The sequence below is a fragment of the Amyelois transitella genome, chromosome 16 (assembly GCF_032362555.1).
Source record: "Amyelois transitella isolate CPQ chromosome 16, ilAmyTran1.1, whole genome shotgun sequence".
Classification (NCBI taxonomy): Eukaryota; Metazoa; Arthropoda; class Insecta; order Lepidoptera; family Pyralidae; genus Amyelois; species Amyelois transitella.
The window spans coordinates 2,293,047-2,319,770 of NC_083519.1; the positions used below are offsets into that span (position 1 = coordinate 2,293,047).

At 35.5% G+C, this 26,724-nt stretch overlaps 1 protein-coding gene across 4 annotated transcripts; it reads left to right on the plus strand.

Annotated features, from left to right (window-relative positions):
• The first annotated feature begins 1,504 nt into the window (after positions 1-1,504).
• LOC106143310 (acetylcholine receptor subunit alpha-like 2) lies at positions 1,505-26,724 on the plus strand. Of its 4 annotated transcripts, none has more exons than XM_060948496.1 (8): positions 1,505-1,687; positions 10,429-10,473; positions 12,083-12,192; positions 15,162-15,342; positions 15,882-16,035; positions 24,423-24,996; positions 25,417-25,624; positions 26,508-26,724. In XM_060948496.1, the coding sequence occupies exons 1-8, from the start codon at positions 1,505-1,507 to the stop codon at positions 26,703-26,705; spliced, it is 1,653 nt and encodes a 550-aa protein (XP_060804479.1). In that variant the 3' UTR covers positions 26,706-26,724. The 4 variants fall into 4 exon arrangements, with proteins under 4 accessions (XP_060804479.1, XP_060804478.1, XP_060804480.1 ...); XM_060948495.1 differs by having other exon boundaries at positions 25,432-25,624; XM_060948497.1 differs by having other exon boundaries at positions 25,462-25,624.

The following is a 26,724-nucleotide window of genomic DNA, read 5'->3' on the forward strand; positions in this document are numbered from 1 at the left end:
AAACCCTGATCTAAGCTGAGCTAGGTTTCTCTGTTGACAAGGTTTATATAAGCCATTCACTTAGTCGCCTTTTACGACATCCGCGGTAAAGATGTACAAAGCTTCACATATTACAGAGCTTGTCTCTGTATGAATTGTGTTTTTAGCGATCCCGAAATTGTCTCAACTGCGTTTTATTCGTACTATAAAATTTCTAATTTTGAGGGCGGTTTGCCCGTCTTGTTATTGTCAGATAACGAAATCGGTTTCCACTCGCTCTCCTGAGACACATTATATTTTTTTTCTTGAAAAAGTAACTTTGATTTTAGTACTTCTTTTTTATAAGTTCGAAGAAGTCGCGTAAATTTTTCTTAGTATCATCGAGAAAACTTCGTTCACTGACTTCTTGATAAATGCGCAATTTTTTTATCTCATATTTAATGCAGGCAACATTAAATACAACTGATCAAATCACCAAGACTCGCAAATTTATATGGGTATACCTATATTTTTTTGCAAAATAAAAATACCCCCATCAAAATTTTGCACAGTCAGCAGGGTTATTCTAAACCCCCTTTCAGCGGCTCAGGATTAGGGTAACCGTTTTCCGTAAAAAATCCAATATACATAATACATTTACATACATACATATAATCATGTCTATATCTGATTTATACTCTATCAAAAGACTGAAAGGCCAGGTTCAGCTCGGCTGTATAGCATAATGATGAAATTGGGATTTAAATACTGACAGGTTTCTAGTACAAAAACTTTAAAAGTCTTTAGTCGCCTTTAACGACATCCAGACCATACCGCACTTTAGATTACAATAGGACCAAGATCTTTCCATAATTACATTCCAAAGTAGCATACTTATAATAGCACGTGCCGCCATCTATTCCACTGTTTTCAGCGTTACACGCATTGGCGGCATATGAATGGAGCAACACGCATGCGTACTAAGCATCGATCCAAAATATCCCAACGTAGGTAAATAATTTATTCTATGGTAAAAAAAAATTTAGTAAAAATAGGCAAAAGCATTACAAAAGTTTTTGTGGTTTAATCACAATTATCGAAAGAACCTTATACATTTAAAAAAAAAATTAAATGGTTATGATTTTTGTTCTCTTTTGGTAAGATTACATCTCGTTTTTTTACATATTTAATTTAAATTCAGTCTTAACTATTTTCAAAAAAACAAGGAATTAAATAAAATTTACAATAATAGTGTTATTTTGTCCGTCGAAAGTTCGTCCTCACAGAGTCTGCGCAATGGCGGACTGTTTACGCGGTTTTCCCGCTAGTATCGCTAGAGGCGCCACCGTCGATGCAGTCTCGCGGGCGTAGCTGTCAAAATTCCATGTTAAGATAATAATTTCTTATTTCGTATTCACGCAATATTGAAACAAATTACTGGCAACATGTTTTTCAAATTTAGAATATAACAATTCTTAATAATAATGAGGTTTTCGAACTGAGAACATAACCTCTTTCGTGGTGCCAAATGTTTTTGCAATTGGAAATGTATCGGACTGTATTTCTTGTACTTTTTATTGTTTTTTGTGTATGCCATGCAAATCCCGACGCAAAAAGGCTGTACGACGATTTGTTGAGTAATTACAACAGGTTGATTCGACCCGTGGACAAAAACAATAACACAGTGTTAGTCAAACTCGGCCTGCGATTATCACAATTGATTGATTTGGTGAGTATTTCATAATGCATATATGTTTTTTTTTTTTTTTTTACATGTTCATACAAAAATATTTAGTAGAAACCACGGAGCCTAGTGTGAAGCCTCCTTTATTATTTACTTCTAGATAGTCACAACAGACGAGCTTGCATGAAGACAGTGAAATTAATGTAAACAAAGTAAATGAAGTTTGTGATATGACATGTTGTAGAATGAAGCGTCTATTTACCCTTTCGGGAAAGAGATCCCTTCATTCATTTATATAATCACGTTTTTATCCATTGCGAGATACACAGAGCCAGTATTCTTGAAAGACTGACAGGCTACGTACAGCTTATTAGGCTTAATTATAGAATTGAAATTCAAATAATGACATGTTGCTAGCCCATCGCCTATAAGAAGAATCCTAAGTTTGTAAGCCTATCTCTTAGTCGCCTTTTACGACATCCGTGGGAAAGAGATGGAGTGGTCCTATTCTTAAGTTTATAAGCCTGTCTCTTAGTTTAAGAGTCTTTTTACAGTAATTTTAAATTGAAACCCTGAACTCCATAGTACTTAATAAGATTTACCTAGTTTAGCAGATAGATAAGTCAATTTATATGACAAGTCACTGCCTACCCATTGAAGAATAATAAAAAAATTACAGAGATGAATTATTTTGATATCAAGAAAGCAAGTTTTTTTCGTGTTATTCCCATTACTAAGGCGATTACCACACCGCACCGCGCACCGCTGCGGTGGGCGGAGTATCAAGCGGAGCTTTTCATCGCTTTGGCATCTATGTAATCCATTGACGCTTCATATCGTACACAAACACAACGCGCAGTGTTGCCAACACCAAAATAGAAATCGGTTAACTTGTTTAAAAATGTATAAAAAATGACCGAAATTTTTTCGAAACATTGAGGCTTTTTGACTTTTTGGCAGAATTAACAATAATAGTGCTATATACATTAATGTTACCACGTTTATATCCCTTGCGGCGTAGACAGAACCAACAGTTTTGAAAAGACCGAAAGGCCACGTTTAGCTGTATAATGGATTGGTTATACAGGCTTTTTAATGGAATTGAGTATCAAAACTGAACTGTAAAGATACGGCAATAAGTAATAGCTACGCTGTCCACGCGAACGCTTTTCAAATCTTATTCTAATTATTTTTTTTTAAATGAAATAATTCCGATTTATTTTTCGCCATAATTTACACATATGAAAATTATTCGCCCGATGCACCGCTGCTAAAGTCTCGTAGTCGCGTCCTACCTATCCTACGAAAGATCATTGACCTGGGGCTCCAGACAAATTGCGCAGGTTCTATTTATTATCAATGATGGACCATCATGGTGGATTGACAGGCCACGTTCAGCTGTTAGGCTTAATGATAGAATTGAGATTCGAATAGTGACAGGTAGCTAGCCCATCGCCTAAAAGGAGAATCCCAAGTTTATAAGCCATCCCTTAGTCACCTATATAAAAAAATATATTTAAAAATCATGCAAAGCTTATATAACAAGCAACCATTGCTGAAAAAAGGGATGTGCTCCGCAACTAATTAGCTTACATGTCAATGTCGAAAGTATACGCATAAATTTAAAAGATAAACAAAGTTTGCCCAGAGGGCGTCCTATTCCGAATATTGTTAGGTAACTCGGTATACTAATTAGACTTGGTTTATTTGTATTTTGCCTGCTAACGAAGCGACGATGCTCAGTTACATACACGCCAACATGTTGGTCTCATGAATATTGGCAAATATTGGAGCCAATGCATGTTAAAGGTAATTACTTATAATCATTTGTTTTGAGCCGTGTGGTTCCCGGCACCAATAGAAAAAAGAATAGAACTACTCCGTCTCTTCCCCACGGATGTCGTAAAAGGCGACTAAGTGATTAGTTTATAAACTTGGGATTCTTCTTTTAGGCGATAGGCAAGCAACCTGACACTATTTGAATCTAAATTCTATCATTAAGCCTAACAGTTGAACGTGGCCTTTCGGTCTTTTCAAGACGTGATGATATGTATGTCATTTGTTTTGAAAACAAATTGGGGTGTGTTTAATTTTGGTGCTTATCAAAATTTGGATCAATGATAAATTGGAAGAAATTATGTGCGTGAATTATTTTTGTAATGATGATTTATTGATGATTTAATGATTCAACTTATTTCTACATAAACTATTAAACACAATTTTCCAAAACCACCCAACTCCAAAAACACTTCTTACTTCTCTTAAGTTTAACTTGACAAAACTAACGAATCTTATCTAGTACGACCTGTATGAAAAGATTGATAAAAGTGGATGAAGCAAAAAAAGTATCTAGTGCCAGCATGGCAGCGTTAAAGAATTATTCCTCTTTTACATTTTGGAAAAAGGCCTGTACATAATTTAACAATATACATTGTCCAGTTATTACATTAAAAATTACATGCAAAAAGCTTCAAGCATAACATATTTCGGAGGTCGGTTACCAGCTTACATATTCAGCTGAATTTCTGCTGCAGTTAATTGAGTTATCTTTGTTATTTCAGCCCTTGTACAGACTATCCTATGCCGAGATTTGATTAAACTACGGCAGAGCTGTATTTAGTCTTAGGGCTTATTCGAAATTTGGCAGCGCGCAAGCCTTTATTTCGCTTTACAATTTGTTTCGTTTTTGGGGTAGTTTCAATCGTATTTCTGTTCTTCCTCAGCCTTATTTAAGGATTTAATGTTGCTTTATTTATTATTTTCTTCTCATCTTCCGCAGATTTATAAAGTCGTTCAAGAATTGATAAATAAATATCGGGCAGATTACACAGATTGAGTTAGCCTCGAATTAAGTTCGAGACTTGTATTATGAAATACTAACTTAATGATATTATTTTTAAAATGAATACTTTTATAAATAAACATCCAAGACCCTGGCAAATCAGGGTAAGTTCGTTTCAAATCATACCCTGGCCGGGATTCAAACCCGGGACCTCCGGTGTCACAAACAAACGCACTTTCGTTGCGCCACAAAGGCCATCAAAAAGACTATACTTAGAATTCTTTATTTAAGACCAGCTGTAGAACCAGCTTAATATGTTTTTAAATCATTTCAGAACTATCGGCTCTGTCTATCCGGTAGGGAATAAGGTGGAGGATAGGTAGAGATATATCAGACTAGGGATATGACGTCATTTATGTATTATTTAGATCGCCTAAAACACTATCGACACGAAAGTAAGACTAATATTTATTAGTCATATGACAAAGAATTAATTTTTGACCAAAAACAAAAATCCGTTTTTCAGCGGACAAAAATAACTCAATAAAAATAAGACGTAACATGCAAATAAAATGAAAAACCATAGAGACTGAATAACCTAGTCACTAACGACTCCCCAGTAAAAGGGTCTTAATTGAAATGAAATTGACGTTTACAACGCAGGCACGGTCTCTTAATTGCTATGCAGTTCGCCACGTAAGCTATTCCAAGCTATTGCTGGCCATCCCCAAGTATTTCTGAGCTGCGTTCACTTCGCTTTATGTCGTTTTTACAGCTCGGCGGTCCGGCGACAAACTTTCCGGTCGTTCGAATTTAAGAGGAAATACAGGCGGGTGCATTTTTGGAATTATCTGTGATGTATGTGTAGGTAGTAATTCAAAAAAATCATTTGCTAAACGTAGCTCGTGGTATTGTCTCTCTTATTCCATATTATTAATCTTTACAAACTTTCCGGTCGTTCGAATTTAAGAGGAAATACAGGCGGGTGCATTTTTGGAATTATCTATGATGTATGTACAGGTAGTTACTCAAACATCGTTCGCTAAACATAGCTCGTGGTATTGTCTCTCTTATTCCATATTAATCTTTACAAATTAAAGACAACTGTTAATGGCTGAAATGTTCACCGTCTGGGTCATAGGTCAAATGTATAAAAATGAATGATAACAGCCCCGGGAACATATATATATTTTTTAAACTTGCACAATAATATTCGATTTCAGGTCTGCTAGAATTGCGAACGCCGTGAAAACGCCATTGAGTTTTCCTAAATACACACACACACACATATATCATAATATGGCTTTATCATTTACGAGGTAGCAGGTCCCAATATCAGAAAGACTGTACTACTACAATTTATGTGTTAAATGCTTCTACTCCGCCGAATATTTATTTTTGTATAAATAAATAAAAATAATTAAATAACAATCGAACTTATGCCGATAATGATAAAATCAAGGTACAGTGATAGTGACAGGTTTCCAACGTATCGACAAAAAGAGAAACTTCAAATTGTCATTTACACTAAACTTTAACTATACCTAAACTCGAAAGCCAACGTGTTGCCTCTTAAGAGAGAATTCAAAGGATGACTGTCTTGTATTTGTTGGTTTTAATGTTATTTCTACTGCCAACAATGTACCTTTGATAAATTTTTACCCCCGACGCGAAACTTAGTGTGTGATAGATTTGAACAGTCTTTTTCTATTTTGATCTATGTTTTGGTTTTTTATTGTACAAAATTACCAAATTTGAATTTTTTTCGTTATGACAAAATAATAGTTTCATTGCTTTGAAACTTCATTATGCATGCATGCATGCATAATTATATGTAATGCATGTTACACACTTTGCTTTACAAAAAAAATTATACATACATATAAACAATCGCGTCTATATCCCTTGCGGGTTAAACAGAGTTAACAATCTTTGAAAAGACTCATAGGCCACGTTCAGCTGTTCGGCTTAATGATAGAATTAAGATTCAAATAGTGACAGATTACTAGCCCATCGCCGTAAATACTAATCATAACTAAGCCTATCCCTTAGTCACCTTAGAAGGGTCCTATTCTTTTCATTTTATAATTGTAATTATTGTTTGTTATCAGAAATGGCTTGTTTAATTGTATACCCTCTTACCAGAACTCCACCTCAGACCCTTTGTAGAATAGTTGACATTTCACCCTCACTGTCACGAACATACATCCACCTGAGTTGTTTTAGTGTTATTTAAATGGTGTTAGCGCAACCCTTGAGTATGAGAATTTATTTAGTCTGGGTTGCACCATATTAGTTTAAAACCATACTTTAACAAGATATCAGATCTCCAGTTAAACAAAGTTTTGCAGCATCATGTTTTCAGTCTATGAAGATACATATATAAATCACAGCTCTTTCCCGGAGAGGTAGGCAGAGACCACATAAGGAGAAGACACTCTTCAAGCAAGCTCGTCGGTTGCGGATACTGTTGACCTGACCTTTTGCTAGAATGTCTGCAAATCGGAGAAATCAAGGAACGTTCGGTTAGGCCTTTTCTCTCCAACAGTCTCATTCACACTCCATATTAGGAACAACGTTATTGTTAACGCTAAAGTTATAACGTTAACTCTTTCCGGCTCAGCGTGTTTTCAGTTGCACACTCCACTTTAATGCTTCGGTAAATTCGTATTCTGTCCACTTTTTGTAAATTCGACATAAGGTATGACCGAGAGTGATAATATAGTTCAACTCACTCAAAATCTATTTCATTTTCACAATTCTGACTGACTTTATTGCCAGTCAGAATTAAAATTTGGAAGAGAAGTATATTTTTCTATGCAACCAAACCAACAATATATCTCTTTTAACATCAACAGAGTCAAGGAGGTCGCTTTGTTACCAAACTATCCAACTTTCTTTCGTCTTGGCGTGATCCCAGTTGCACCTTTTGCTCGAAGTTTCAGGGCCTAAGGTCCGCTTTCCTATCCCCATGACCATGATGTCAAAGGCGGATCCTAACCTCCCTAGAGAGAACCCAACCAGGACAAACATAACAAAGATAATTGCCGTTCGTACCATAAACGAAACCGTCAAATACATTTTGTATGAGTAATCTCCTTACAAATTCACGGGAGACGGGATGCAAAATAGCCCGATTTCAGAAACAAGACACGTTTTAAACAAACGGGACGTAAACCACAACTATAAAATCGTACGCCTGAGACGGCACCTGTAATGTCAGCCAATCCAGTTGACTTATTGATGGGAATACGTATTAAACTTAGTTACCTAGGTCGCGCCAGATGGTGCTGGAGACTTTGTTGCGAAATTGTCAAGAATTTTAGCGTCTATCTTATTTTGGTCTTGAAAAACAAAATATCTTCTCTCTTCTCTTCCGAAGACTTCTTCTTCCTCCTAGCTTTAGACTCGATGGCACCCTCACTTCTCTGGAGAGGAGTCCGTGGCAAATAGGTTGTCGACAGACGCTTAGCCTTTTCGAAGGTTTACAATATCTACTATCCCTTAGTAACCCTTAGTTATTAAACCATTCAGCTAAATGTAACCTTCCAGCCTTGTGACTATTAGCTCTGTCTTTCAAACTAGGCTTAAATCCAAAGCAACATTAATTATTCAAATATCACCCTGTAAGTTTGTATTAGAATATAGGAGAAAATGAAATAGATTTTGTTGGTATTACGTAAACTATCGAATCGATCAGAATTAATATTACTCGCATGTTAATTAATAACAAACAGTCTTTAGCCTTATCTTTGATCACTACGCTTGTTATTAATTTATACAAAGCAATTATAATTTCGGGCTCTTTGGTGCCGGTATAGCAAAATAGAACCACTCCACATCCATCCCATGGATGACGTGAAAGGCGACTAAGGGTAAAAGCTTAAAAGCAAAGAATTCTTTTTTTGAGCAACCTGTCACAATTTACATCTCGATTCCATCATTGAGCCATGTAGCTGAACGCAGTCTTTCAAGACTGTTGGCTCTGTCTACTCCGCAAGGGATATTGAAGTAATTATATGTATGTATATACTCAAGTTCAAAATAAACAGAAAAACACACAAAGCACCGAGTCAATAGAAATCCGTGTGCTGATAGTCGTACTTCCGCATCTTTCACCATAAATACCTATATTCATTTTGATGAGCCTTGGGAAATTCTTGGCAAAAGTCCAGGATTCAATCGATTTTCCGATACCAAGACAAGGTTCAGACTGCACGAGATCAGAAATTGTACGAGTGACTTGCGAACTTTAAATTGAGAAATATTTTTATTAACTTTAAGAGTAATATGTACTTGTGAGTGAGACGTTGAAAATGGTGGTGAAGCCACAACTTGTGTGATTTTGAGATTTTTGTCATAAAATACCAGTCGTTCGCCGTGAACTGAAACCTCGCGAACCTTTTTTTTTTACACAATTGTGAATATTTTAAAAATTACTTCACCGATTTTGACTCCCTACGAACTAAGTAACTAAGTTAAGAATCTGTTAATAGAATATAATTTAACACATTTTTAAGTTCAACAAAATCGTAGCAACGGTTCGAAAGATATTGCTATACCAACATACAAAAATACAAACAGACATTAAACAACAAATATTTCGCCCTATGTTGACGGCAGATTATCAGTCAACATCACATTATTCGTATAGTTTCATGTACAAGGCATAACGGCCTCTGTGGCGCAGCGGTAGTACGCTTGTCTGTGACACCGGAGGTCCCGGGTTCGAATCCCGGCCAGGGCATGATGAGAAAAGACTTTTTTATGATTGGACTAGGTCTTGGATGTTTATCTATATAAGTATTTATTATAAAATATAAAATATTTACTTTAGGCAATGGGCTAGCAACCTGTCACTATTTGAATCTCAATTCTATCATAAAGCCAAACAGCTGAACGTGGCATGTCAGCCTCTTCAGGACTGTTGGCCCTGTCTACCCCGCAAGGGATATAGACGGTACTATATGTATATGTATGTTATAAAATATAGTATCGTTGAGTTTGTATCTCGTAACACAAGTCTCGGACTTACTTCAAGGATAACACTCAATCTGTGTGTAATTTGACCCGTATATATTTATTTATTTATATTTCTATTGTATTACTAAGTTAAATGTTTAGAACAACCCACAAGACATTTTTTAACAAGAGAATATCTTTAACCAAAAACTGAATTTATGTTTATTTTATTATCTATAATTTCTGTAAAAGGTATCATTTTCTTTACATTCATAAGATTCCGTTAGTATTTTTTAGAATAAATATATACAAGACAGATTTCATAGATAGAGATAGTCTCGAAGTAAGTTCGAGACAAGTCTCGTATTACGAGATACTAACTCAACGATACTGTTATTTTATAATAACAATTATATTTTACAATCATAAAATTTTGACCAATGTGAACTAAATTTATGGGGTGAGCAAAATAGCCAGACGATAATTCAATTTGTCTTGTTAAGTTGATTTTTTTGGGCGTTTTTAGGTACAGACAAAAAAAATATATATATAAATATTTTTATTATATTTTTTTATTTAATTAATCTAAAAGCTCTAGAAAATAGCTTCCTACAGAATGATTATAATGTATTTAAATACGTTAATCTCTTAAAAACAGCATGTCATGTTCAGTAAACAGTAATTGAATATTCTAATGTAAAAAATTCGATTTTGTTAAAAAAATATATTGATAGTACACAATTCCTGTCATCATTATCCTTTTTCAATTTATTTATTCCTTTATGTAACTAATTAAATACTACAGGTAGGTATTTAATTAGTTACTATTTTGTATAAAATGTGTACTGGATCTGTCAATAGAATAGAAATAAGTTTGTAGGGCATCAAATTTATTGAAATATTCACAATTTTGTAAAAATTTAAAGTGTCGAGGTTTACGAAAGACTTGTAATGAGAATATAAACTGAAAAAAAAATGTTAAGATGATCTACGTGCTTAAAATAATTACAATTTAACACATTGAAACCATCTTTTGTTACAGAATCTAAAAGATCAAATTCTGACAACAAACGTCTGGCTTGAACATGTAAGTATTGATTGCATACGTTTCAATTATTTAGTTTACTAAATTAATGAAGCTGAAAAATAGTAAGAAAATTTTCTGGAAAAGAAACGATGTATACAAGCATAAGAAACACACTTAATCTATTAAATAACGATCAAGGGTTAGTTAATTCAGTGTCCTTTGACCCTATGAATTGATCTGGGCTTGGGTCATGGTTTTTGCACTAGGTGTTTATACCCTTAGTCGTCTCTTACATCCTCGTGAGAGAGATGGAGCGGTCCTATAAGTCTCGGCTACATCATCACCTTTCCGAGAGGAACCGGTGAACCCCTTAAAGTCCATGAATTCGGATTGGGTGAATCAGGTTTTAACCAAACTGACTCCCATCTAATCTCCGCAACCTTTGGAAGGCAACCACACTGATATTAGCACATTGGAACATGGTCACACATTCAGTCGCCTGAATGTGAGGAGACTTCCTTACGATGTTAATATAAGTTCAAGAACTAAACATAACAAAAAACATATAATAATGTCTATATCACTTGCGGAGTAGACAGAGCCAACAGTCATCAAAAGACTGAAAGGCCACGTTCAGCTTTTTGGCTTAATAATAGAATTGAGATTCAAATAGTGACTGGTTGCTAGCCCATCGCCTAAAAGAGGAATCCCAGTCTATTTTACGACATCCATGGGAAAGAGATGGAGTGGTCCTATTCTTTTTTCTTTTAGTACCACCACACGTTCACATAACCACGCGTCACGTGCAGGAACCACGTGGAACAAATCATTCTTATATTATAACAGTCTAATATTTTAGTGTCATCGTGACCAAGATTGCTAGAAATCGTATGCAGTATGCAAGTCGTTTCCAAGAGGTCGCTTGGGAAATCTATATCTAAGTAAGGTTCATATTCAAGCGGTGGGACGATAGTGGAATATGAGCTACGATGTATGAACAAGATGATGGAAATATATTGCTATGTGACTGGGCATCAGGCCATTTTTATCATAAAAGCATATTTTGGATTGAATTTTCAGCTGTTCGCTTAAATTTTAACGATCTCCTTCATCAGATGTTAATTGTACTACATTTTGCATCTGTATTAACTTCTTCTGTATATATTACGGATTAAATTGTCAGCTGTTCGCTTAAATTTTCACGATCTTCTTTATGTAATCTGAATACTACTAAATTTTGCATCTGTATGTTCTACGTACCCAAGTAATATTAGGCTCTATAACTGAGGTATTTTTTCACCAAACAGTGATATAGTAGGCTTATAGTGGTAACCATTGGGACTGCTTGTACTATAAACATTTTTAAAAGGGCTGTTTAGTTCTATAAGGTAAAAGAGATTGTCAGCCCTAGAAAGTTTTCAGTTCAAATGATTGTTTAACTGTGTGTATTTGTATGATCTGGGAATATTGTGTTTGGTTACAAAATTGTGTTAATTATTCTATTTAATTTGTTGTATAATTTATATAACGATTCTACTTTTAGGCGATGGTCTAGCAACCATTTGTTTTTTCTTAGTTAAAATCTTTTTAACTAAGAAAAGAAAATGATTTAAAAGTCTACATAGACCGATGGATTCATCAATGTATTGATGAGGCATTTTGTTCGCAGGAATGGGAAGATCACAAATTCAAATGGGACCCTTTGGAATATGGTGGGGTGAAGGAACTTTATGTGCCGTCTGAACATATTTGGTTACCAGATATCGTTCTTTACAATAAGTAAGTTATTTTCATTGGTCTTTAACAACATATGTATGTATTTATTATTTACTTTATCGCACCACCAAGTTGAAGTTTTTCTGTTTGGTCAGCTGGTAGACTGGTAGAGAATGCCAAACGACATTAAGTCCGCCTTATGTAAATTTTTTTATGCAATAAAGTTAATAAATAAATATAATATAAACATACTTATTCACATCTTTTAATTTAGAAAATGTGCATTCGTCCATGATTTAGATTTAAAAAAAAAACATAAGTAAATTGACGTCCGGTGAAAATGCTGCAGTGTAGTTCGTTTCGCCGCTTATTCTAAAAATGCGCTTTGGAAGCGGTAGTAGATATAATTAGATTTAAGTCATGTGACGTCAATAAGTAATACCTTGTACCCAATTTTGAAAATAAATCATTCTATCAATGCTGCTAGATAAGGCTTTTTTTACTCTGAAAAACAAACAAGCGTTTTATCCCGATTGTGTAGTAAATTTTGTTCATAATTCAGGAATTAGACCACCAGGCGTTAGCAGGCGAGCCCCTACTTCCCCTAATCCCAGATTTGAAACTTGTAACACACACATTTAGTTTCCCAAAGCCGTAAATTATCACGACGTTTCACGATCGGATATTGATTAGAACACTAAAAAAAGAGCCATTGATACAAATCCCAGACCACGATGGGATTCTATCCTATTTGGTCACGAGGCTGCCATCGTCACTATTAGATTTACTCTATTCCTATAACTTATATAAAATAATCTAAGATTCACCAACACATAACTCACAGCGTCAACGTTAAACATCGTCACCCGCTTCTAATAAACACCTGACCTAACGACGTATCGTATACCAAAGTTAATTGATTGCGTCGGATATCGACAAGAAAGCCTTGTGAAATGATACATCATGTTGTGTCAAAACAGCCTGCGATACTATTAATCATCCGAGAATGAGAGTGACGCACGTGTGACTAATCTTACGCTGTGCGAAACTGCATGGTTGTGAGGTATGAGAATATAGCGATTTTTTTTTATCGTATGGCTTTGCCGTGTGATTCCCGGCACCAATACATAAAAGAACAGGACCACTCCATCTCTTTCCCACGGATGTCGTAAAATGCGACTAAGGGATAGGCTTACAAACTTGAGATTCTTCTTTTAGGCGATGGGCTAGCAACCTGTCAATATTTGAATCTGAATCCTATCTTAAAGCCGAATAGCTGAACGTGGCCTATCAGTCTTTACAAGACTATAGGCTCTGTCTACCCCGCAAGGGATATGGACGTTATTGTAGTATTTGCCTTAAAATTTTCCATTGCATATTTTTTTCAATAAAACGCTCTTCGCTTATGAATTACGACAGGTCATTTCGCGTCGGTCGCCGTTCGAGTCGCCTTTTGATAGGTTTATGTGGTTGTCATAAACCGGTAGATCGCGCTGTTAGCTGAACGGCGGACATAATCTGCCGGGCTTGTGGTCTGACCACACTTCACGCTCAGTTTATATTTGGTACTATAGTCGTGAAGTGTTATGTTTAGAATATTTTAAGTACTGAACTATTTTAAGGTGGTCAGTTTGCATATGACATCATTTTTATGTATTTGCAGTATTTTTGTATTATCTTTTTAGTACTATTGATATTATTTCTTTTGACAATAGATTATTATCTATGTACTATACCTTTCATAACAATTTGGTGCAAGTTAAAAAATTAAATACTAATGATCGTGTTGTCAAAATAGCTAAACACTTACAATCAGCTGTAAGGAATTTCATCTTCATCCAGGACTCCTTCTTCCGTAGTCTTGCCTTTAAGTGGATATACGATTTAATTACCCAAATGATGCTATGATTTATTTGACTATTCTTAGCACGAGTATTAGGTATTAGTATTTATTATTACTCTTCCACAATACCAAACCATACCAAATATCTTCAGCATTAGTCATTCAAACATCTACACACCAAAACATCTTTTTGACAAAATATTAACGAACATCACAGCTATCTTGTTAAAGTTGTTGTTGTGCCGTGTGGTTCCCGGCACCAATACAAAAAAAGAATAGGATCACTCCATCTCTTTCCCATTGATGTCGTAAAAGGCGACTAAGGGATAGGCTTACAAGATTCTTTTTAAGGCGATGGGCTAGCAACCTATCACTATTTGAATCTCAATTCTATCATTAAGCCTAATAGCTGAACGTGGCCATTCAGTCTTTTCAAGAGTGTTGGCTCTGGCTACCCTGCAAGGGATATAGACGTGAACATATGTATGTATGTATGTATCTTGTTAAAAATGGTGAATTTAAGTCACCGGCTTTGCAACACTTCGTCATAAAGCCCATCTTTGTCCCTCACAAGTTACGTTGATGGCCGTAAAGTTCAGAAAACTGCACTGTTTAGTGACACGACCTGCTATAAATCCTGGCGTATGTTGCACTTGGTTTATTGCCTTATGCACTTTCACGATTATTTACCCTAATCTGACCTGGTTAAAGTTCATTTTTCTATGTTAGTCCTATGTTGGGTTGTTATCACACATATAAATTATATCCCTTGTTTTTCTTTTAATCTGTATTCCACGGAGGGCTACAGTTATGATTTATAATAGTACAATTAAAGAGTTGCGTTGTTGCGATGAAATTCTAGCTTTCATTATTCTAATGGAATAGTTGATCAACCCCAAAACTAATGATGCTATGTGATTCAAAATTGAAAATGTACAAAACTAACCAACATGGAGAAAAATTTGCGAGTGGTTTATTGTCATTGTTAAGAAATAACATATAAATTTAGTAAAACCATAAATTTTTAATAATTGCTTTTGAGAAAGATTTGATTTTGAGAATTCGTCCGATTTACTAGAAGTTATCTCTAAATGTTATATTATTCTAACATTCGGACATATCATTTCAACCGCAGTCTAAATACATATTTGTTATAATTCAGTGTAACAAGTTAATCACTATTTCCCAGTGCCGACGGAGAATACGTGGTCACCACCATGACGAAAGCGGTGCTTCACCACACCGGCAAAGTCCTGTGGACTCCGCCAGCCATTTTCAAGTCTTCATGTGAAATCGACGTCAGATACTTCCCCTTTGATCAGCAGACTTGCTTCTTGAAGTTTGGGTCTTGGAGCTACGATGGTGATCAGGTAATTTGGTATTAACTTCAAAACGCTTCCTCTATTTCAGAAAGAAAAAGGGAGATAAGTGATATTTGGTTTCTCTCTGATCATAGCGTCTTCTCGATGACATTCTCACCGAAGAAGGCAAAACAGGCGAAAAGAACGTAGTTATTAGCGAATCTATCAAAATGTCATCAATGAACTATTAAGTCTATTCGAGTCTACTGGCACTGTCTGTCCCATTGGGAATCAAGAAGTGTATATATCAAACAATCCAAACGTCAGTTCCCAGGCAGGCAGGTAGAATCTTGTCAAGGTATTCTTTTAATATATGTATAACTTACATGCTATTTTAAGAAGACTCTGAGCTTATAAACTAACCACTGATCATACTAAAGAGGCATTTTTGGGCATAGTAAGGAATTTAACTCAGGAAAATTCCTTAAGGAACAAAGCGAAATGTAGTGTAATTTATAAATATTAAAAATGAATTCATACTTTTTTTTTGGAAATTTTCTAGACTCAAGTTAGTCATAAAAAGGTTTTAATTCTTATTTTTTCTGTAGATCGATTTGAAACATATAAACCAGAAGAAAGGCGACATGGTGGATGTCGGGATAGACCTTCGGGAGTACTATCCCTCGGTGGAGTGGGACATCCTGGGGGTGCCGGCCGAACGCCACGAGAGGTATTACCCCTGCTGCCAGGAACCTTATCCAGGTTTGTATTATATAACACTAAAATTTATAAAACTTTCGCTTTTATTTCCAAATGCCAGATAGTAGCTGGACAAAATGATGAGTATGCAGCGGGAGCGATGATTCGGGTTGACCGCCATCAAAGAGAAGATCTTCCGCCAGGCTGTTATGAGGTGTGATGCCTGGGGAACCGCGGCTCCAACGATGTTGTGTCGGAGGTTGTATATATGCTCCAATTCGTGAAATCTTTTTAATAGCGATTAAAACTCTTCGCTGCTACGAGTATTCGCTGAGTTTCTTCTACATCGAATCCTCATGACTGAGGGTCGTGACCAATATAAACTTGTCTTAAATATAGCTGAATTCTAGGGAGGATCCTAGTCTTAATTCATTGAATAATAAAAAAATTGCGACTCTCATGATAATTTTATAAACTTACGGATATCAATTTGTAAAATTTCTAAACATAAACAAAAAAATTTAGACTTCACACGTGCAAATTTTACAATTTATAGAAATTGTAAAATTTGCACCAAACGACCTCTCATAGGTATTAAAGCACCAAATTACATAGATACTTCTCTGTCACCCTGTTTGATTAACATAAGCAATATTTACCTAACACTTTAGCAGCAATTACTTGTATCACCCGCAAAGCTGGTGGTAATTGTCGCGGTGTCGAGTGTCGCGGGCAATTTATTCGAGAACATTCCGAAAAATTAACGGTTAATCTGATTTCGTCTAGAAATGGGTAATAATTTGCCGTTTATTTATTTCACGTGTGTGCAGATTTACATTGCTTTTTCAAGTTTTTTTTTCTTGGTAGGTATAGTGGTCTTCGATGTTTTTCAAGAGTTGGATTAAATTCTTTCGATATATGTAGATAGTTAGCCAGCAATCTGAAGACTGAAACTGTTTAACATACCAGTTTTCATACACAACGATATAATGTTCAGTTCAACGATTTTTTTTAGGCGAATCGTTCAAAGATAATTTGTCCTGTCGAGTTCCCCTGAATGCAAAAAAAATATTCTCTCCTCCATTAGGGTAAAACTTAAATACAAAGTCTCTTGCAACTTGATCCGGCGATATAGTGAAAACATACAATTTTCTGACCCAAACATTCGAGTCATTTATAAATTTTGTATGAAAAACAAAAATTATCATGTTTGATAATTTTTCGGGCGACTGAATTTGCAAGCATCGCGGACGTGGACATACGTTCCGCGTGTAGATTACACCGGGGCTCCGCCACATAATGAGGCCCTTTCATTGAGCGCAACGGCTCTCGCGAGATAGCGCGACTTTTTCGCTGACCGTATTTATGGTTATTACTTTTGACACGGCCGTCCCGATTAATTTTTGTTAATACGCATTTAAAATTTGGTCAGTATTTAGGTCGGAAATTTTGTGTTAATATTTTTTTTTTCTTAAAATTTTACGTGATTTTTTTTGTGTAAAATATTTTGCTTACATTGTAATTTATGGATGTAGTATAATATTAACGTATGTCTAATATTGCATTTTATTATTACTTTTGATATGGTCGTCCCGATTGTAGTTTGTTAATTTGCGTTTAAAAATCCGACCTAAATAGGTCCGTATGTAGGTCTTTTTTTGTGCTAATCTATATATATAAAACTCTTCCGTTACTGAGTGACTGACTGACAGACAACGCACAGTCGAAACTACTGGTCGTAGACAGCTGAAATTTGGAATGTAGGTTCCTTGGGATATGTAGGGGAGCACTAAGAAAGGATTTTTGGAAATTCAACCCCCAAGGGGGGGAAAAGGGGTAAAAACGTTTCTATGAAAAATCTTATTCCTTGGGTTTATAAACTTGAAACTTGGCATGAACACGTACATAGGCAAGTAAATATGTTTGACATTATAAGTTTTTTCAAACTACCCTCCAATCGTGATTTAGGGGGTGCGATTGGGTGACTGATTTATTAACGCACAGCCGAAACCGCTCGGTATAGGAGTCTGAGATTTTGAACAGAGGTTCCTTTAGTAACATAAGTGAGCACTAAGAAGGGATTTTTGAAATGTCAACCCCCAAGGGGGGGAATCGGGATAAACTGAGCCGGGGCTGCGGGAAAGTTCTAACGAGATACCGTGGCCCCGGAACGCAAAGGGCAACTGAAGGAACGAGGTGGGTTTTAGTCAGTAAAAGTCTGACACTCCCTTCCGTTCCACCCAGAGCGGGAGAGGTCATTTGATGATTTCCCATCCTTAAAAAAAAAGACTTTGTATGACAACTTTCAGTCGTCGCTTTAACATACATAATAACATACATAATTATGTACATACATGCATAACATTAATAACATCACGCCTTTAAATCCCTATTTTGTGTTAACACTACCCATACAAACAGCTAAAAGGAAACAAGTGAAGAGACGAAATTTGTCCGCATCCATTTTCACCTAAATTCTTAACGTTAATGATATTTACTTTTTATTATCAGGTCAACCTAATAGCCTCACATGTACGTATAACTTCGTAAGAATTTTCTTTCAACTCCTAACCATTGAGGAGTTGTACCTTCCATCATCAGCTCATTCACATGGGATGATGACTATCAGACGCAAATACTTAAACAGATCTATGAAATTGTCAAAAACGTAATTGCCTGTAAATTTGAGGTTTGCCCTTGATTTCCCTGGAATACCATCATCAGATCCTGACTAGGTAACAACGGGACCAACTTGAAAGTATACTCTACCGAACAAAAACTGTATGTTGCTTGCTCGCGTGTCAGCTCTCCCTCTAACCTGTTCATACTGGTAAATAATAAAAAAAACTAAAAATATTGTTTACAAGGAAATCCTGTAAGGCCTCTTCGTCCTATAAATCCTGTTTTTTTTTTCTTTTGAGACGATGATTTTGTCTCGCTTTACTTTTTCTATATAGATTTGTATGTATACTAATATTATAAAGAGGAACAATCTATTTTTTATATGTTTGTTTGTTTACACATGTAATCGATAAACTCCGAAACTACTGAATCGATTTCAAACATTCACCATTAGAAAGCTACATCATCCCTGAGTAACACAGGCTATATTTAATTCCAGTTGTAACAAGATTTCAGCCTGTCGAAGAAAAAGCCCTGTCGAGATCATTAAAAAACGCTATATATAACCGAATTACACGTGGGCGAAGCCGCGGGCGGAAAGCTAGTATGTTAATATTATTCCTCAAGTTTAACTTGATTTTTGCCTTTTAATTTTACTAACATTTCATTTAGTAATTACTTATGACACATTCGTTACGATTATTTATTGTTATTACGTGTATTAAGGTCGACTTTTTAAAATCGACTCCTTTTTTTTCCCTGCTAATTTAGTTTAAAATACTTTCGTTACACTTTATTTATTAACTTACAAGCCGTGTATTGTATTAAAAACATTTGTAGGTAGTGTTGTAACTGATTTTTTTCTTTATAATAATAGTCAAATTATCAAGTTAGAAGTTAATTATTAAATAAAAAACGTTGTGGTGCTTCGGTCTCCCCGGCGCCCGTCTTCACAGCCCCGAGAGGCCTAAAAAAGCGCAAATTCAATCAAAAAAGAACAAAAAATTACAACGCACTTTCACCTTTAATACTCGCAATTTAAGTAATTACTAAGAAAATAGAAATAAGATAAGTAAATTCATCCACATCCAGATCCACACTAATAATAAAGAGGAAAGATTTGTATTTTTGTATGTTTGTGTGGAATAAATTCAAAAACTACTGGTCCGATTTTGATAAAATTTGACACAGATATAGAATAGACCTTCAAAAGTGACATAGGCATAAATTTGTTTTGAAATAAATTAGTTTTCAGGTAGAAAAATATGTCCACCCGTGCGAAGCCGGGGCGGGCCGCTAGTACATACATAAAATCACGCCTCTTTCCCGTAGGGGTAGGCAGAGACCACATCTTTCCACTTGCCACGATCTCTGCATACTTCCTTCGCTTCATCCACACTCATAACTGTCTTCATGCAAGATAAGTAAATCCTTCTTTTATGCCTTATTAAACCAGCCAAGTCCCTTACCACAGCCTATTTGACACACTAGCGGGCTGATTAGTATTCCCATGGCAAACCGCAACTCGTGAGTGTAAACGCAACAATCGTTTAACCTGTACTCGGTAGTACTGAGAGTAATTTAGCGGCAACATAGATAAGCGGTATAATGTATTACGAGCGAGATTAGGAGAGTCTTAGAGAGGTGTGGAGACGTGTGGAAAAATCGTACCTACATTTAATTTAATTTAATGTTTGTAAATTAATTTCGTGTTTTGTTCCTGTGTGAAGTAAAAGTGTGGTGCCGTGTGGTTCCCGGCACCAATAAACAAAAGAATAGGACCACTCCATCTCGTTCCCATGGATGTCGTAAAAAGCGACTAAGGGATAGGCTTATAAACTTGTGATTCTTCTTTTAGGCGATGGGCTAGCAACCTGTCACTATTTGAATCTCATTTCCATCATAAAGCCAAACAGCTGAACGTGGCCTAATCAGTCTTTTCAAGACTGTTGGCTCTGTCTACCCCGCAAGGGATATAGACGTGATTATATGTATGTATGTATGTGAAGTAAATTAAACGTTCATAACGCACCTCTTTTTGAAGACAGAGACAACAAGTTTCGACATGCGATCACCTTAGGGATCACCCTGCATACCTTAACTTGGTGAACGCTGTAAGTAGTCCAAAGGTGGCGCGTGCGCACGCTTTTAAAGGTCTGTCACAAATCCTAGCATTATTAGCTGTCAACATTAACTGAATTTTATAATGCTTATAAATTTAGAAAGTTCAACTCTTAAGTATAAGCGCAACACAGCATTGAGAGTAATTGAAAAGTGAAAACATGTAGTCTCTGCCTACTCCTACAGCATTAATTTCGTTTGTTACATACAAATTCTTATTTAGTCAAAATGCTCAATTTACACTATACCTGGCATTTTTAAACATTGGAAAGTATTTATAAATTACTTTAAACTGAATCCCCGTGGTATGTTGAAAATTTATGGATGGCAGAATCATACATCACGACCGCATCAGTACACTAACCCATTCGTTGGAATTTATCCAGTAGGTACTCGTGTTGTACTTCATGTTTCATTACAACGGAAATGGAGTACTGAGTAAGTTACTGTGGCAGCGTCAGGTGTGTGAATCGTAGGAAACATAATAAGTAAAATAAAAATATTTAATGAAATGTATTTGTTGACAGATAAAGGAAAAATGTAGTTTCACGAAGCACGTTTTGCGCAGTAGACAACCATTCTATTTTTAAATGACAATAATATGTGCACTATGTATTATAAAAACCAAGTTTATTTACTGATTTGATTATTTATTAAAACTATATAGGTACTTTATCTCAAAATATCTGTACTTTGGAATAGCCTTAATTGTATTCTTAAATTTAAAATCGGAAAAATAACCTAATTTGTTAACTTTTAAAATTCAATAATAGAAAATAAATAGGTTATAAGTAGCCAGTAACATCAAAACAATTTTCATAATGCAACAATAAAAAGCAAATAAACCAAAGTGGCCAGCCAGTAACATTATAGAACGAACCGAATTTCAAAAATGGAGGTCGAATTTCATCGATGCGATGGAAACTCGGCGTCGTAAAGTCAAATGTCCTGGGACGTAGCCGACGTAGCTGTCTGAACGAATGGAATTGCACGAAAACCACTGCAATTATACGAGTAATTTCGGTCATTGCACAGCTGGCTTTCAGGTCAAGACAAAGTTAGAATACTAAGTTTTACCTGGCTATCCGTAACACTTGGTATAAATGAGGCGAGAGTCGGGAATTAAAATTATCTCAGATCGTTTGGTTGCATTCACGCTGTTTTATTAATTCCACCGATATTTTAGTCAGTGCCGTGTGGTTCCCCGCACCAATAAAAAAAAGAATAGAAACACTCCTTCTCGTTCCCATAGATGTCGTAAAAGGCGACTAAGGGATAGGTTTATAAACTTGGGATTCCTCCTTTAGGCGTTGGGCTAACAACCACAACAATATTGACACTATTTGGATCTCAATTCTATCATCAAGCCAAAAAGCTAAACGTAGTGAAGTTCTATTATAAAGGCATACACCTGAATGTGGCCTTTATTGTGTAGTTTTTACAAGACGTTATTGTGTGTACATACATATATATTTTGATCAATATACGTTGGTCCAGAAACTTCTCTTCCAACATTTCTCTTCTGTGCTTCTACATACATTACATATCAATTCTTGACAACAACAGAATTGATATGTTCATATGATTTCCAAGTGCCGTGTGGTTCCCGGCACCAATAAAAAAAATAACAGGACCACTCCATCTCTCTCCAATGGATGTCGTAAAAGGCGACTAAGGGGTAGGCTTATAAACTTGGGATTCTTCTTTTAGGCGATGGGCTAGCAACCTGTCACTATTTGAATCCCAATTCTATCTTAAAGCCAAATAGCTGAACGTGGCCTTTTCAAGACTGTTGGCTCTGTCTACTCCGGAAGGGATATAGACGTGATTATATGTATGTAAATATGATTTCCAAATCAGGAATTATGTGACGTACATCAACTGTACGCGCCCGCAGGTAACCACAGGTCTCACCAATACTAAGCCTAATGGCCCTATAAACATGCCGGCGGCATGCGACAATTTGTCCACTAAAGACACATGTTTAATCATGATTAACACAACACCAAATGTGTGGCCATGAAATACGAGTGCAGTAAGTGTATTTCTCATTGTTGGTAGAAGTGATAATGTTATCGGATCGCGATGGAAAGAAGAATGTTTGATATAATTGAGTTACGTTAAAAACTGGAGAGAGGATTTTAATTATTAACATCTATACTAATATTATAAAGCTGAAGAGTTTGTTTGTTTGAAAACGCTAATTCCAGGAACTACTGGTCCAAATTGAAAAAATATTTTTGGGTTTAATAGACTTTTTATCGAGGAAGGCTTCAGGCTATATAACATCATGCTGCAACTATAAGGAGCGAAGAAATAATTTAGAGAATGTGAAAAAAATCGGGGAAAATTATTCATCCTCGAGGGCTTCAATGATGCCCAAATTAACTTGTTATCTATTTTCCAATTAATACCGGGGTTTATGTACTCATATGTATAGTCAATTTAAAACAAAATAGTTATAAAAAAGAACAAATTTACTCGTTTTATACAGTATTTTAAAATTTCCATGGCTCTCAAAAAAATTAAAAAAGGGTCTTATTACACTTGCGTCTTATTTACTTCACTAGCTGTGCCCGCGATAATTTTCCCCGTTTTTTTTTTCACATTTTCCATTATTTCTTCGCTCCTGATAGTTGCAACGTGATGTTTTATAACATAAAGCCTTCCTCGATAAATGGTCTATTCAACACAAAAATAATTCTTCAATTCGAACCAGTAGTTCCTGAGATTAGCGCGTTCAAACAAACAAACAAAAATATTAGTATAGATATTATTTATTTATTTGTCGTGGCCCTACTCTAATTGCTCCAACTAAAATAAGCCACATTCTTAGAGCCGGCATTATTCTCGCTAAGCCACCACAAACTCGTTTCCTCCGTTCACAATAGAAAAATACTCAGAGATAGTCCTCTCTTTGTCTTTTTGTTCTTGTTTCACGGATGCGGACTTCATAAATGATAGTTTGATTTATTTGTAAGGAAGTCCTTTCTTTTAATTTAATTTTGTGTTGTCAGAAAATAGTTATTTTTGGTAACTACTTATCGGCCGAAACAAAAAAAATTACTTGTGAAATTTTTACTTCATTTTCTTTAAGGAAGCCTATTATAATTATAAATTTTATTATAGCAATTTATTGTTATCCTTCGATTAAAGTAATATTTTTCTTTCTGGGAGGTCTGTCTGCCCCGTTAGGTTAAGAGGCTTGATATAAGCGTGTGGATTAATCATCTTTTGAGAGCATTCAAAATTTTATCGCTCCACTGAAACTAAAAGGGTTTCACATAAATTTGCTTTCCCACATTTCTGTTTTACGCAAAATAAACTGCGATGTAATCCTCATTTTATAATGTAAATAAATTGTAATTACAATATCCGGGATACGCAGTACAAAACATACAAATTAATAATCGTAGCAATCAACAGTTTTGTTTGTATACAATTTGAATTTTCAATCTGCTTTTTTATGTAGATAATATTTAAATTACACACGTCCTTATTATTTACGGGGAAGACAGGCTCGAATACCCCAAGCAGAATTATGAATAATAAGAGATACAGACAGGTTGCAGGATAATACTAATTAAGTATTCAAATTAATAGACGATCTAGTGAAATTTTAATAGAAATCGTAATCAAAGAATGTACGTAGGTTTAGGTCGAAGACAGTTGGTGTAGTTTTAAAATATACTTTTCTATTGTTCCAGATATCTTCTTCAACATAACACTGCGACGGAAAACTTTATTTTACACCGTCAACCTGATAGTTCCTTGCGTTGGGATATCATATCTCTCAGTCTTGGTTTTCTACTTACCCGCTGACTCTGGAGAGAAGATCGCATTAAGCATCTCCATTTTACTGTCACAAACAATGTTTTTCTTACTTATATCAGAAATTATACCATCAACATCATTAGCTTTGCCATTATTAGGAAAATACCTATTATTTACAATGTTGCTTGTAGGTTTGTCTGTAGTCATAACTATTATAATACTGAACGTGCATTACCGTAAACCAAGTACTCACAAAATGGCGCCATGGGTTAGAAAGTTCTTTATAACGAAGCTACCTAAATTATTACTGATGAGAGTTCCCAAAGATCTTTTGAGGGACTTAGCTGCTCAAAAGATTGCCGGTCGTAGTATGAAGAATAAGAATAAATTCAAAGATGCGTTGGCGGCTGTAGAGCAAACCAATTCTAATTCGTCAAGTCCTGATTCCCTGAGACACCATTTGCCTGGAGGTTGTAATGGACTTCATTCAACTACTGCTACAAACAGGTAATATTTTTAACTTTATACGCATAAATTTTAGTCAAATATCTTATAACTGTTATCTATTTTTATCTTTTTAAGTATGGTATTGGTATAAAATGATCTTTAGCTATAAGTGATCTGAAAGTGTAGAGAACTTCTATTTGGAAAGTTACGGCTATAAGAGTCTTTCAAGTTTTTTTGTCGGCGTATTTTTTTCGTCAAAACTGTTTTTTCTATTTTTTTCATCTTTCTATTTCTTTCTATTTCATATCTGCATTTTTTAACTACCTTTGTTTTCACTCAATATTACACAAAAAATCTTATTTTCCAACTGCCTCCGTGATTCTATACCAACTGTCATTTTATCTGACCCAATGTCGTAAGGGTGATCCATGGAGCCGTAAAAACAAAATAACTTTTTTTAATTAATAAAATAAAACGTAGAATGTCTCATAACAGATTCAGCGGCCTGGTAGGTGCTCTTGGCAGCCTAGGTGCTGGTTACAACGGCCTCCCCTCAGTTATGTCTGGTCTAGATGACTCTCTCAGTGACATGGCTCCTCGTAAGAAGTATCCATTTGAGCTGGAGAAGGCAATACATAACGTCATGTTCATTCAACATCATATGCAGAGGCAGGATGAGTTTAATGCGGTTAGTATTAGTTTTTGTGTACCATGTAGTTACCGGAACCAATAGAAAAATCTGCACACGTATCTTTTGATAATAATGAACTGTGTGTTAAGAAAACTGTAATATTTTAGATCCGTGATACAGAATTATTGAAAATCAATCCAGAATTACTTTAAATTATAATTGAAAAAAGAACAGGACCGCGCCATTTTTTCCCATGGATGTCGTAAAAGGGGACTATGAGAAAGGCTTATTAACTTGGGAATCTTGTTTTAGGCGATGGGCTAGCAAACTGTCACTATTTAAATCCTATCAATCTTTTCAAGACTGTTGGCTCTGTCTACCCTGCAATGGATGTAGACGTGATTATATGTATGTATGAAGTATTATTGTTAATGGAAGTGACACACTACGTCTTTATCCCTTACGAAATCAATAGTCTCAAAGGACACTCTTAGCTGATTGGTTTAATGTCAGCATTGAGAATCAATGAATCAGGTTGCTAGACCTATCAATGTTTTAGAGAAACAAATAAACATAAAGTAATATGTCCTGTAAATAAATAAATATAAACGGGACAGATTACTCAAATTGTAAGTAAAGTCGAAGTTAGTTCGAGACTTACGTTACGAGATACTAACCCAACGATACCATATTTAATAATAATATTTACGTAGATGAAAATCCAAGACCCAGACCAATCAGAAAACGTTCATTTCTCATCATGCCCTGGCCGGGCTTCGAACCCTAATCAATTAAAATACTAAAAAAAACAAAAACTAGAGATAAACTCGAAAAAGAAAAAGCGAATAATGATAATTATGGTTCTGTCTACCCCGCAAGGGATATAGACGTGATTATATGTACATAAGTGTGTATCTATGATAATTTCTCTACCCAACAGGAAGATCAAGACTGGGGCTTCGTCGCTATGGTTCTGGACCGTCTGTTCCTTTGGATCTTCACTATCGCCTCCATTGTCGGTACATTCGCTATTCTTTGCGAAGCGCCGTCTCTGTACGATGATACTAAACCTATCGACATGATTCTGTCTTCAGTCGCCCAACAACAATTTTTGCCTGTGGACAGTGGCGATTCTTAAGTATTGGTGCAATAATGTT

What these genes read in the sequence shown, in the direction of transcription:
- LOC106143310 (XM_060948496.1), top strand. Translation starts at nt 1,505, where the DNA reads ATGTATCGGACTGTATTTCTTGTACTTTTTATTGTTTTTTGTGTATGC. An exon ending in GATATCGTTCTTTACAATAA is followed by an intron (nt 12,193 to 15,161) that starts GTAAGTTATTTT and finishes ACTATTTCCCAG; the next exon opens with TGCCGACGGAGAATACGTGG. An exon ending in GGCAGGATGAGTTTAATGCG is followed by an intron (nt 25,625 to 26,507) that starts GTTAGTATTAGT and finishes TCTACCCAACAG; the next exon opens with GAAGATCAAGACTGGGGCTT.